At 41.7% G+C, this 13,046-nt stretch overlaps 1 protein-coding gene across 1 annotated transcript; it reads right to left on the bottom strand.

Annotated features, from left to right (window-relative positions):
- Positions 1 to 2,015: 2,015 nt before the first annotated feature.
- Positions 2,016 to 4,764, bottom strand: LOC128450363 (homeodomain-interacting protein kinase 2-like). Its single transcript, XM_053433773.1, has 7 exons — positions 4,381 to 4,764; positions 3,806 to 3,987; positions 3,571 to 3,694; positions 3,167 to 3,259; positions 2,712 to 2,890; positions 2,358 to 2,595; positions 2,016 to 2,129 (listed from the first exon to the last, which is right to left on the bottom strand). Exons 1-7 carry the CDS (start codon positions 4,762 to 4,764, stop codon positions 2,016 to 2,018), a joined length of 1,314 nt encoding a protein of 437 aa, XP_053289748.1.
- Between the last annotated feature and the right edge of the window lie 8,282 nt (positions 4,765 to 13,046).

A 13,046-nucleotide genomic window follows, 5' to 3' on the forward strand; every position in this document is an offset into this window, starting at 1 on the left:
TCCCCCTCACATTTCTACATGCAGAGTCATGTTCATGCACGAGAGACACACAGACACACACACACACACATCAGCACATGGAAAAAATGTTTATCAGTGGAAGGAATCAAAGATGTGGTTATATTAATTAAGTCCTCCTAAGGAGATTCATTATTTCATTACGTCTGTTTTATAAGAACAGCTCATAGTTTCAAGTCCCCTTAAATAGAGGCTCATTGTGATATTACAAGGCTCATATTTTAGCAGTCCTTTCATATGTTTATTCAGTTGTGCTGATTCACTTCTGGCACACACATCCAAAAAACACTGCAAATTCAACTCACAAACACAAAACAGCACTCATCCTAAACTCTCAAAAACAAGTTAACAATCACACAGCATATCCCTTCTGCATTTTTGTCTCACACACACACACACAAACCACTATTTGAGAAGGGGGGTTGGCTGTTCCTGTTACACACAGCCCCACGACGCCCTGTACATACACGCACACTCATTTTCATCCAACAGCTCAAAAGCTCATTCACACCCGAGCATGCTTTTTGCCGCTATTTCTCTCTACTTCTTTTAAAATTTGTGCTACCTTTATGAGATGTAAATCATCCAATGAGACACTGTTCGTCAACAAATGTCAGAGTGGGAACATCAATCGAATTTTTTATTTTACAATCTCCAGTTATTACACTGACCTGTGGTGAGGTTTTTACGGCCCATACTAACGCTCCTTCACTGAGGGCTTCCACTATCCAAATTTGCGGCTCTTCCTATGATCATTTCCTTACTCTTATTTTTCTCTTATTACTCTTTCTCTTATCACTTTACACTTATTTATTAATTCAAATTCCCTGGATCCAGGTTTATCCCAAATTTTCTCTTAAACTCAATTTCTGGCTATGCCTTAGCCAATTGAAAAGCAGTGATTAATACACACATGTCTTACCGTTAAAAAGTTGAGGTACCTTCTTTTATAATCTTGCACAATGTCATTTAACCACCTTATCATTACAATTACGCTATTCTAAACTATGTCCTGTACCTTAAGTACTTTTCTGCCTTTTTTCACACTTATATCTGTTCTATATTACTCCCCCCTTTTTAATTGCGATGGCCACTTCGCAAATAAAATCTAATTTAGCACGGAGCTTCACATCACATCAAACAACACAACATGCCCATAAAAACAGGTTCTTTAACGGTGTGCATACACAGACACAAACAACAACCACGATGAACTACCAGCGTCCAGTCAAAATGAGAAATGCTCACCCCGTTGAAGCTGTTGTAGGTTCTGTAAGACACAACACGCCCAGAATCCGTGACGCCAAATTCTATCGTATATTTGATGCAGCCGAGAGGTCGATGATGTTGTAGAAGTTGTTGATGATGAAGAAAGGACTCCGAGGACCTAGTACCTTCAGTATAACAAAGTTTATTACACAGAAGTTTCACAGGTCAGGACGGGCATCTAGAAACCCGGAGACATCACACAGCCAAATGGTGAAAATCTGCCTTGCAGGGGATGAAAGCACACATATATAGGGATTTTGGTTCCCCCCATGACCCCAGGCACAACGCATCCCACATGGGACTTCCGACTGAACAAGGGCACATCTTTGTGTCCGAACATGAAGGCACACTGGTCAAGAACATTCCTTCTGAGCCCATCTGTTAACTGGTAAGGGATGGTTCCCTAGGTCAAAGGTCATCCCCCAAAGGGTAAAGTAAACCAGACACACATCCGGTGGACTCTCTGAGAATGTCTTTGTTTTTGGAAGCATATATCCAAATGTTTTACTCTAACGAATATACGACACTAACTTATCTGGAAACGCTTTGGCGTTTAGTTTGTCAGATGACTTGTTTTAACCGCGTTTCAACCAATTTCTTTGTCTTTTCTGGGCAGGTTTTGTCCAACACTGGCAGCTCTTCTTCGTCCCTCTTCATGCTCTTAAGGGAATGCACCTGGGTTGATTTGGAGGTGGCAGCTTCTAAATTGTTCTGCCTCTGACAGTCCGTCAGCTCTTTTTAAATGTTCTCTTTTTTGCGGGGCTGCAATATGATGTCGGGTCGTCCCTCCTCTTCTTCTTCTGGAGTGTGGTGGACCCGTTTTCCCACTTGGGCCCTTTTATCTGGGATTGGATTTGACTGGTTTTTAACTCTTGATCTCAAAGCAGCAGTTTGACATTTGACAAAAATGCACATTGTAAAATGCTCTTGGCGGCAGCTCTACAGTTAATGAGAGTTTAATTATTATTCCCTTTGAAATCTGGGCAAAAATTTAGAATATTTACCAAAATGCTCAATTATTCTTCTACCATATAAAATGCTCAAGACGGGGAGATATTTCAAACACCCACCTTTTGCCCGGCTTTCAGTTTTGAGGTCATTTCTTCTTTTTTCCGACTGCTGATGAAGTTCTTCAAGAAGGAATAGGAAAGCTGCTCCCCTATCATCCCAGCAGGGCTGCCCTCCATGGCTGGGCTGCTTGAGGAGTCCTCCTTCGGGGACATTTGCAGGACCGTGTGGTCTACATGTGCTCCATCGCCATAGCTCTGTTCCTCGCAGATGTCCATCAGACCCTCAGACGATTTCGTACTGGAAGACAAATTAAGTTGCTGGGCCAAACACCTTAGTCTCCTTTCATAATTTCTTTTTGTTTTACCTTCATCTGTCAGCACAGATTTAAACAGACCGTTTAAGCACACACTCACTAGAGGCTGTTTTTGAACCGTCCCTTAAGGTGGCTCATCGACATGAATGGATGCTGCAGAATTAGTCTGGGGTCAATTCTTTCAAACCGATTCGTCATAAGCATCTGTGCCAGTAGATCGTTAAAGCTCTCCAGGTCACAGTGTTCAGCTTTGGCGTCTTCTCCCGAGGACTGATTAATCTGCTTTAACAGGATGAGAAAAAAACATTGTTTGTTACATGTGTTTGGATTATGAAGCCAAATGTTTTTCAAAAGGTATGTGGTGCCATTGTAAATTCATCCAGGCTGTTGATCACAAACGAGAATTGAAACTATTGACTGAAATGAAGAATAGTTTCATTGAGATCGTTTGCTCCTGAGGCAGTGGATGACAAGGGATGAGAAACACAGACTGAAGGAAAGACACTATAATAGTGAGCTATAGACACAGCTAAGTGCTGCTAACTAATTTCTTACCATAAATCTGCTTTCCATCAAGTGTATTGGCCAGAACCAGTATGGAGTGAGGTATCTCTCGTGCAGATCCTTTCTTAACCTAATTAGCCTCATCTGTGGAGAAAACACAATGTCGGGAGAATTAGTTTAGTTCAAGTTTGCAAACTCATCAGTGCTGATCAGGTACATCAGGTGCCCTTATATTACTGAGACATATGGATGAAGTGTCTCTAGTTTGTCTCATTAAAAAAACAGTAGAAAGTAGTGATCTTCTACTGAAAACTCTCTCCCTATTCTAATCAAGTGTGTAACGATTAAAAATGAATAAATATATATCTATATATATATGTATATAGATATATATCAACATCACGGCAGAAATGGGCCTGTTTGTTGTATTTGCAGTGCAGTGAGGTGATACTGACCAAGCTGTCCTCATCCTGGGCAGGGAACAGTGGCATGCCCATAAGCAATTCTGCAGCAATGCAGCCTAGCGACCAAATGTCGATGGCCTCATCGAAAGGTGCACATTGCAGAATCTCAGGAGATCTTAGAAGACGAGAAACACAAATATAGTACTTCAGGTCTTTTTTAATTGCAATTGTTTAGTTTAGCAAACACAGCTGTCCCAGGTATACAGCTGTACTGTCAATTACATACCTGTAATACAAGGTCTGGAGGGTGTGTCCTATCTTTTCCTCAGGATTGTTGCAGGCTAAGCCAAAGTCAATGACTTGAACCTTCAGTGGCTGCCTGACATGATCCACCATCATAATGTTTTCAGGCTTTAAATCTGAATGGACGACCCCTGCGCTTTTCAGAAAGTCCAATGATGTAGCCAGCTGAAATCACGAATAACATGATAACAATCATGAAGTACTGAGTTCATTTCATCAACAACATATATTCATTGATGGCAGCCAAAAACGAAACAACTAAGTATTAGTCAGATATTCCAAAGTCGTACAGTCGACTATAGGATCAGGTTAATAAGATAGTTTGGCGATAGACCAACATACATAGCACTAGTGATTGAACACACTAAATGTGATGATTGGAAGAACTGAAGGTATCCTTGTGTCCTCCACAAGTCACCATCTCTAGACTTTAAGGACATTATTTAACTTATCTTTGTAATTATCATTATTTAAATAAAATAGTGTAACAGACACCTTTTCGTTCAGCCTTCACCCTACAAAGCAGTCAGTGGAAGAACTTCAGTTTAAAAAACAAACCTGCTGCAGAATGGGGCGGATTTCCTTCAGCTGAAGGCGTTTACCCGGATTGATCTTCATGAATTTCCGCAGATCCATGTCTAGGAGCTCAAACACTAGACAATAATGGCTCTTGTAGGTGAATGAGCTGTTCAATCTGACAACGTTGAACCATTCTGAGTGGAGGTCCTCCAAGGCTCTTAAGATTTCCTCCTCTTCCTTCGCAAACTCAATGTCTGTCTTCCTTTTAAACATTTTTATTGCCACCGTGTCATTGGTTCTCACATCCCTGCATTGGATGACCAGTCCGTTGGTTCCACAGCCCAGGAATTTCTGTGCCTCGTATGTTGTAGTGGGGGAATTGATCAGTTCCCCTTCAATGATTTCAAACTCATTTTCAGGCATACTGATTTCTCACGTCTGTCAGGAGAATAGGAAAGACGGGATTTAGACACAAAGCCACATATGCCCTCACACAGCCAGTTCCCAGGGATGTAGCAGAAAGGTTTACAGAAGTTTCATCAAGCTCAGTCATTTAATCTTAAAAATCCACCAATGCTAAAACTACTGCTTCAAACAAAGATACATTACAGACCAATAAATATTGCTTATTTCAATCACTAATACTACTCCTATGAATATATTTATTGTGCGCAATAAAAATAAGACCACACTGTATACTAAATAAGATATATACACTCCTGGTCAAAAATTGCATGAATTTGCATTATGCACTGTTGAATCTTAGGAAGGTTCTAAGTACAGTTTCAAAATGCAAAATGAAGAAATGGGAACAAGAGCCAGAAAAGTTGTGAGCAGGCAATTTATTGAAAACAACAATTTAACTGAAGTAGGCTGTTCATCAGCTGATCAAAAGTTTAAGACCACAGCTCAAAAAAAACACCAAAACCTCCTAAAACAGAAATTAAAGTGTCAAAAACTAACTCAGTAATGAGTAGCTCCACCATTATTGTTGATCACTTCAAAAATTCGTTTTGGCATGCTTGATGCAAGTGTTTCCAAAAGGCTAGTGCGAATGTTGCGCCAAGTGGTGAAGATGGCTTCACAAAGGGCATCCACTGTCTGGAACTGAAGTCCATTTTTGTAAACTTCCCTTGCCATCCATCCCAAAATATTCTCAATTGGATTAAGATCAGGGGAACACGCAGGATGGTCCAAAAGAGTGACGTTATTCTCCTGGAAAAAAGTCTTGGTCAGACGGGCATTGTCAATTGGAGCGTTGTCCTGCTGAAAAACCCAGTCGTTACCACACAGACGAGGGCCCTGAGTCATGAGGGATGCCCGCTGCAGCATCTCCACACAGCCAGCTGCTGTTTGACGCCCCTGCACAACCTGGAGCTCCATTGTTCCATTGAAGGAAAAAGCACCCCAGATCATGATGGCGCCCCCTCCACTGTGCCGCGTAGAAAACATCTCAGGTGGCATCTCCTTGTCATGCCAGTAACGTTGGAAGCCATCAGGACCATCAAGGTTACATTTTTTCTCATCAGAGAATAAAACCTTCTTCCACCTTTGAATGTCCCATGTTTGGTGCTCCCTTGCAAAGTCTAAACGGGCAATTTTGTGGCTTAGAAGGAGATGTGGCCTTTGAAGACGTTTCTTGTTTTTGAAGCCCTTCCTTCGTAGATGCCGTCTGATGGTTATTGGGCTGCAGTCAGCACCAGTAATGGCCTTAATTTGGGACGAGGATCGTCCCGTGTCTTGACGGACAGCCATTCGGATCCTCCGGCTCAGCGCCAGTGAGATTTTTTTGGGTCTACCATTTGATTTTTTTGTTCCATAACCCTGAGGATCTTTTAAGAAATGCAAAATGACTGTCTTACTGCGTCCAACCTCAGCAGCGATGGCACGTTGTGAGAGGCCTTGTTTATGCAGTTCAACAATCCTACCACGTTCAAAGACGGTGAGCTTTTTTGCCTTTGCCATCAAGAGATCTTCACAGTGTGATTACTTGACAGGAAATGACATGGAATCAAAATGTTTGCACAGATTTTGGCTTTTAAAGGCTGTGGTCTTAAACTTTTGATCAGCTGATGAACAGCCTACTTCAGTTAAATTGTTGTTTTCAATAAATTGCCTGCTTACAACTTTTGGGCTCTTGTTCCCATTTCTTCTTTTTGCATTTTGAAACTCTACTTAGAACCTTCATAAGATCCAACAGTGCAAAATGTAAATTCATGCAATTTTTTAACTGGTCTTAAGATTTTGATCAGGAGTGAATATATGAAGATAAAACTACTAATGGCACATACAAATATCTTTTCCCAACCTTTTATCCCAAGCTCAAATTGTAACAACATACTTTCTAATAATTAATAACATACTTAATCTGCTTAATTCAACAAGTGTCAGGTGGAAAATAATCTACTTACCAAAGGGTTGATCCAAGGAAGCTGTTTGAGTAAGAAGTTAGAATCTTTAAAAACAGTGTTAAATGTCTGAAATTATGCAAGATTTTGACCAAGTGCTCCTCACAATAGGTTAATGTGACTGAAATGATTTGTGTGTGTCTATATCACTAAACATCTTAATGAACCCCCGGCTTTGATGCCAAATTAGATCATAGCCATATTTGCCTACATTCTGTCTGTTATTGCCTTTAATATGCCTATGTAGATATTTGTGAAACATGATTTAAACAGTAGGTGGCGGTAATTCACCTTGACGTTGGTTGCCACCCGCCAATAAAACAAAGTAGAAACCGAGGCTTGTGACGTCATAGATATAGGAGCGACGTTACCATCGGCTTTATGTTAAACCAGAACGCACAATACACGGCTCCACTTAAACTCAGTCTGTGTTAAGGCTCTAATCGAACAGATTTTCAGGCAGTCTGGAAACTCTGCTAAACAATCTGTTTTATCTCTTCATACAGCGACACTACACTTCAGACATACACAGAATACACTTAGTTACCAATTTATTAGGTACAGCTCAGTACTGCAGTTTAATATAGCAGGTGCGCAGTCCCAGGTACCCACATATATGCTGATTCAAGATCTCGAAATAATGGCCCATAACTTTTTCAGGCATTTAACCCGATTAAAACATTAACTGTGGAAGTTATGGTTTTTTATTGCTAGGATAACGACGGATTAATCCACTGACCAAAAATTATTTCAAAAAAGAAACTGAAAAATAATTGATAGATTAAGGGACTACTTGAACAAAAATTCAAAAATAACAAACAAACAAAACTAACAAACAGGGCGTACAACTCAAGACAATGAAATGTATTGATGCATCACTAGTACACTAAAAACATAAAAAAAACCAAAAGAGGTGATGGCCTATTGTGAGTCTCATAGCTGCTCTAGATCTCCATCAAATTGAGCAAGATGGTCCAGGAATGGCTGCCAGATCTTGTAGAATTGTTTAAGATTGTTTGTCAAACTATATTGGATCTTCTCCATATGTAATAGAGAAAAAAGTTCAGATAGCCACGTCTTGAAGAGTGGCACTGCTTCTTCCACAGCCTTAGAATCAGTCTCCTTGCAATTAACATTCCATACATGATGGTGTGCTGTACTGGAATACTTCGAGGCAAAAGAGACAGGGAGAAGCCAAACAGTGCCATCTCTGGCTCAGGTTTGAACACAAAGTTGTACATTTCAGAAAACCACTTAAATATTGCACACCAGAAGTTGTACAGTTTTGAACATGTCCAGAAAAGGTGGGTTAAGGATCCGTCAGAAGATTTACATCGATCACACAAAGGAGAGACAGTAGGATATATTCTATGTAGTTTGGTTTTCGAATAATGGAGTCTATACATAACCTTAAACTGGATTAAGTGATATCTGGCATTAATAGAACAGTATTGGATTCTGCTGAGACCCTCCTGCCAAAAATCTGGAGACCCAGTTCCTCCTCCCAAGCCTTTTTCAAAGAGTGGGTGGCATAGTTCACTTGTTCAGAGAATACCCTGACAAAGCTTGAAATCAAGCCTTTTGAATCCGGTGGGCCAAGCCAGAAACTATAAATCCTACTTTCGTCAGGGAGAGATCCAAATTTAGTCAGGCTTTGGCGGACGTAGTTTCTAACCTGAAAGTATCTAAAGAAGTGTGTTGACGGAAGGGAAAACTTGTCTTTTAGTTGAGTAAATGAGGCAAAATGTTTGTCAATGTACAAATCTTTTAGAACTATGATGCCTTTTTGTCTCCAACTATAAAAAGTTGCATCTGAGAGAGCAGGGGGAATGCATGATCATGACACACTGGAGCATAGATAAAGGTACCAGGTAACTTGCAGCAGTTCTTAATTTGCTGCCATATTTTCAAACAATTAATAATTATTCGATTTTTCAGTTTTGTGATGGGGAGCCCAGGTGTTGAAAAAAGAAAAGCTGGGATTGAACTGTCTTTGACATCTTTCTTTTCAATGGCTACCCACACAGGGGTGCTTGTTGAAATCTCCTGGTTGTAGCCATCACCCCAGAAGGCAAGAGCTCTAAGATTTGCTGCCCAGTAGTAATGCTGGAAGCATGGCAGCCCAAATCCACCTTTCTCTCTGGGTTTTTGTAAATGAGTTTTTGATATTCTATGAGCTTTAAAACCCCAGATAAAAGGCATGATTATTGAGTCCAGTAACTTAAAGAATGACTTTGTGAGGAAAATAGGAAGGTTCTGAAAGAGGTATAGGAATCTTGCCAGTGAAACCATCTTGATAGCATTTATACGACCCACCATAGAGAGCGGGAGCGTGCGCCACTTGCCAATATCTCCTTTTAGTTTTCCCCCTTTTCATGGAAATTCAGTTTAAATATTAATTTAGGATCCTTTGGAAGGGTAACTCCTAGGTACTTCAGCTTGTCTGTAAATGGGAGTTTATGCAGAAATTCTGCTTCATGGTTATCCCCAAGAGGCATAAATTCACTTTTTTGCCAGTTAATTGTGTATCCAGAAACTTCCCCAAATGACTTTATGAGGTCTAACAGAATGGGAATAGACTGTTGAGGCTGTGACATGAAAATTGCAACATCATCTGCATATAGGGATAGATGGTGATCCACATCTCCCAGGTGAATGGGTTCAAGAGTGCTGTGCTGCCTGATACTAATAGCAAGGGGCTCAATACAAATCGCAAAGAGAAGCGGGCTAAGGGGGCAGCCCTGGCGCGTCCCACGATGTAATGGAAATGGAGCTGACCTTTCTTGATTTGTTAAAATGGAAGAGGAAGGGTGGGCGTATAAAAATTTAATCCATGTGACAAAACGGTCACCAAATCCAAATTCCTCCAATACCCTCCACATATATGCCCACTCTATCGGATCAAACGCTTTCTCCGCATCTAAGCAGAGGATTGCCACTTTCTGATCCTTACTGTAGTTATGGTACATTATGTTCATTAATCTTCTAACATTAAAAAAGGAGAACCTACCAGGAATGAAACCAGTTTGGTCTGCATGAATAATGGAGGCGCTGTGTTTGCTTAACCTATTTGCCATCAATTTAGTAAAAAATTTCATATCAGAGTTCAGCAATGCAATTGGACGATAGGATGAGGTTTCAATCTCATCTCTCCCTTCTTTTGGAATAAGTGAGATGTCTGCTTCATACAAGGAGTTTGGAAATTTTTGAGTTTCAAATGAGTGGTTAAACATCCTGAGCAAGAGTGGAGTCAGCTGTTCTGGGAATTTCTTATATAGTTCGATTCCAAAACCATCTGGGCCAGCACTTTTACCATTGGGAAAGGATTTTATAGCATCCAGAAGCTCTTGAGCAGTAATGTCAGCGTTAATCGCTTCACATGCCTCGTCATTTAACTTGGGGAGGTTCAGGTTCTTTAGCCACGCAGAGGTGTCCCCTTTAGCTTTGGATGTATATAATTGTTGATAATATTCCCTGAAGCGCTTGTTTATATTGCTGGGGTCAGTGATAATGTCCCCAGATTTTGATTTGATTTTATGTATAGCTCTGCTAGCCTGCAAACCTCTCAGCTGTCGGGCTAGTAGCTTCTGGGGCTTGTCTCCAAGTTCAAATTGCTTTTGTTTCAATTTAAACAGTTGGTCCTGTACCTGGGCAGATAGTATATCGTTATATTCATACCTCAGTTTAAGAATATTCTGTAGGGTGACAGAATCAGCAGAAGATTTATAGGCAGTTTCTAGTTGCGTTAGATCCTTTTCAATTTCTAAAAGGCGCTTCTTCTTTTTTTTCCTCATTAAGTTTTCAAAAGAAATAACGTGTCCTCTAAGCCCAGCTTTAAAAGTTTCCCATAAGGTGGAGTCTGTAACCTCTAGATTATCATTTGTTTCCAAAAAATCTGAGATCCTAGCAGAAATGAACTGAGAAAACGAGGAGTCGGAGAGAAGTGAAGGGTGGAAACGCCAACTAAAGCGCTGTTTCTTATGGTTGAGGTCAAGCACCAATGATATTGGAGAGTGATCAGAAATAAGAATATTATGATATGAGGTGGAGATCACATTTGAAATCAAGTTTGAGTCAAGCAAAAAATAGTCGTTTCTAGAAAAAGATTTGTGCCTTTGGGAGAAAAAAGAATAATCCCTATGTGTCGGGTGCTGAAGCCTCCATATATGAACTAGATGTGTGGATAACATTAGATTATTCAAGGCTGTGGAGGCAGCAGAAGGCCCCAGGTTTGTTTGGGCTGATCTGTCCAGAAAATCGTCAAGCACACAGTTGAAGTCGCCACCTATGATCACATGCGTATCTGAGAGACTGGGCAGTAAATTGAAGATCTTACAGAAAAAATCTGGGTCATCAGAATTAGGACCATATACATTTAAAAGTGTGACATGGTGTGAATAAATGTGGCCCGTCACTACAATATATCTGCCATTTGGGTCACACGTGGTGGAAACATGTCTAAATGGGATAGTTTTGCTAATCAAAATAGCCACTCCACGAGCTTTACTGGAGAATGTAGACTAGAATATTTGATTGACCCAGCGGCATCTAAGCAACTTTGCTCTAGTGGGCTTAATATGAGTTTCCTGTAGGAATATAATGTCTGCAGCTAAGGACTTCAAATGAGAGAATACTTTTGCCCTTTTAATTGCATGCCCTAATCCACGGACATTCCAGCTAGTAAAAGTAATGCCACCACCTCTTAAAGAAAGACTAGGATGCACACCTAAGTACAGTGATGTGAACATGTAACGCCCCTGAAACACACTGATAACCGCATAAAGGAGAACAACACAAAGAACACACACTTAAGAACTTGCCCCCCCCCTCCCCCCGCCCCACTTTCCCAAACAAAGTGAGAACACGTTCCCCACAAATAGGCTTAAGGCCAATGTATGCTTCTCCGTTTTGACGGACACGGACAGATAGGACCGCCCTCTCCAACGTGGAACGCCCTCTCCGGGCCTCTCCGCGGCTCCTCGGAGAGCTTTTCGTGCAGCTCTCATTTTTCTAACTACACGTCGAAATGGCGGAGAGCCCACGGATAGCCCTTGGCTGTGATTGGTCCGCTAACACCAGCATTTCGAGACCTCAAACTTCCTGTTCCATTCCCTACATCACAATAAACCAAAATCACAACTACGACTCTATGATTAATGTGACAAGTGTGTTAAGCCAGCGGCGTTGTCCGGCTGACGGTGGCTGGTTAGAGCACTTACGGCATGTGTGTACGGTCACATGAGGTTATAACGAACTTTGATAACGGGGCTAGCGGGCTAGCCACCATGCTAACTGCGGTGGGAACAGCGCAAAAACCCGCTGACTTTAATCCCACGGCTGTCATGACACTGTTTCTCAAACACCGTCAGGTTAGAAGCAAACACTTGGTAGTAGCTAGTATCGGGTGTCCCTGCTGACTGTGTGTGGAAGCTGGGGGGAAGCTAGCTGCCTCCGTGTAGCTTCAAGCTGTTGCAGCTGTTGAATTAGCAACGCAGTTTGGAAACAAGACCGGGGAACCGCTGCGTTAAGACACGATAACATAAGCATTATGACCCGCTGGGTGTCACTTTATTCAGCAAAAACTGTCGCGTCATCAACATCCTTTTTCTGTTAGTTGCCATCATTCACTGTGTGTGAGGAGCCGGGAGGACGTAAATAAACCAGCGTGGACTTCTTCTATATACCTCATGAGGTAGGCTTCTCTAAGCTCGACTTCCGTTGCGCCATCTACTGTTCTGGCGGTGAATTGTTTTCACAACAAAAAGGCTCGTAGAACTATAAATCAAAAAGGGTCCGTCCGCTCCGTCCGTCCGTCAGTCCGCAACGGACTCAGAGAAGCATACTGAGGCCTTAACCCTCAGCAGGGCTGGGTAGATGAAACCAACCCTCGCACCAGCCTCCTTCAGCCTTTTACGCACATCATCAAACGCTTGTCGCTGTTTTATCACCTCCACTGGCAAATCGGGGAAGAAATGGATCGCCGCTTCGTTGTACTTCAGGGGGAATTGTTGGCGAGAAAGCTGTAGTATCTTCTCCTTGATTTGGAAGTGGTGAATCCTGGCTATCATTGCTAGCGGTCTCGCATCCTCCACCGCAGACTGCCTCCCTAGACGGTGTGCTCGATCCACAACAACCCGGCCGGGAAAGTTGTCAGCACCCAGCAGTTCAGGAATAAACTTCTCAAGAAACTCAACAGAGCGATTTTTCTCGATCTTTTCAGAAGGCCAACAATTTTAATATTCTGACGCCTAGAGCGAGCTTACAGGTCAATCACTTTTGAGCGGAGTGCATGGTTTT

The sequence above is a fragment of the Pleuronectes platessa genome, chromosome 11, assembly GCF_947347685.1.
Source record: "Pleuronectes platessa chromosome 11, fPlePla1.1, whole genome shotgun sequence".
NCBI classification, from domain to species: Eukaryota; Metazoa; Chordata; class Actinopteri; order Pleuronectiformes; family Pleuronectidae; genus Pleuronectes; species Pleuronectes platessa.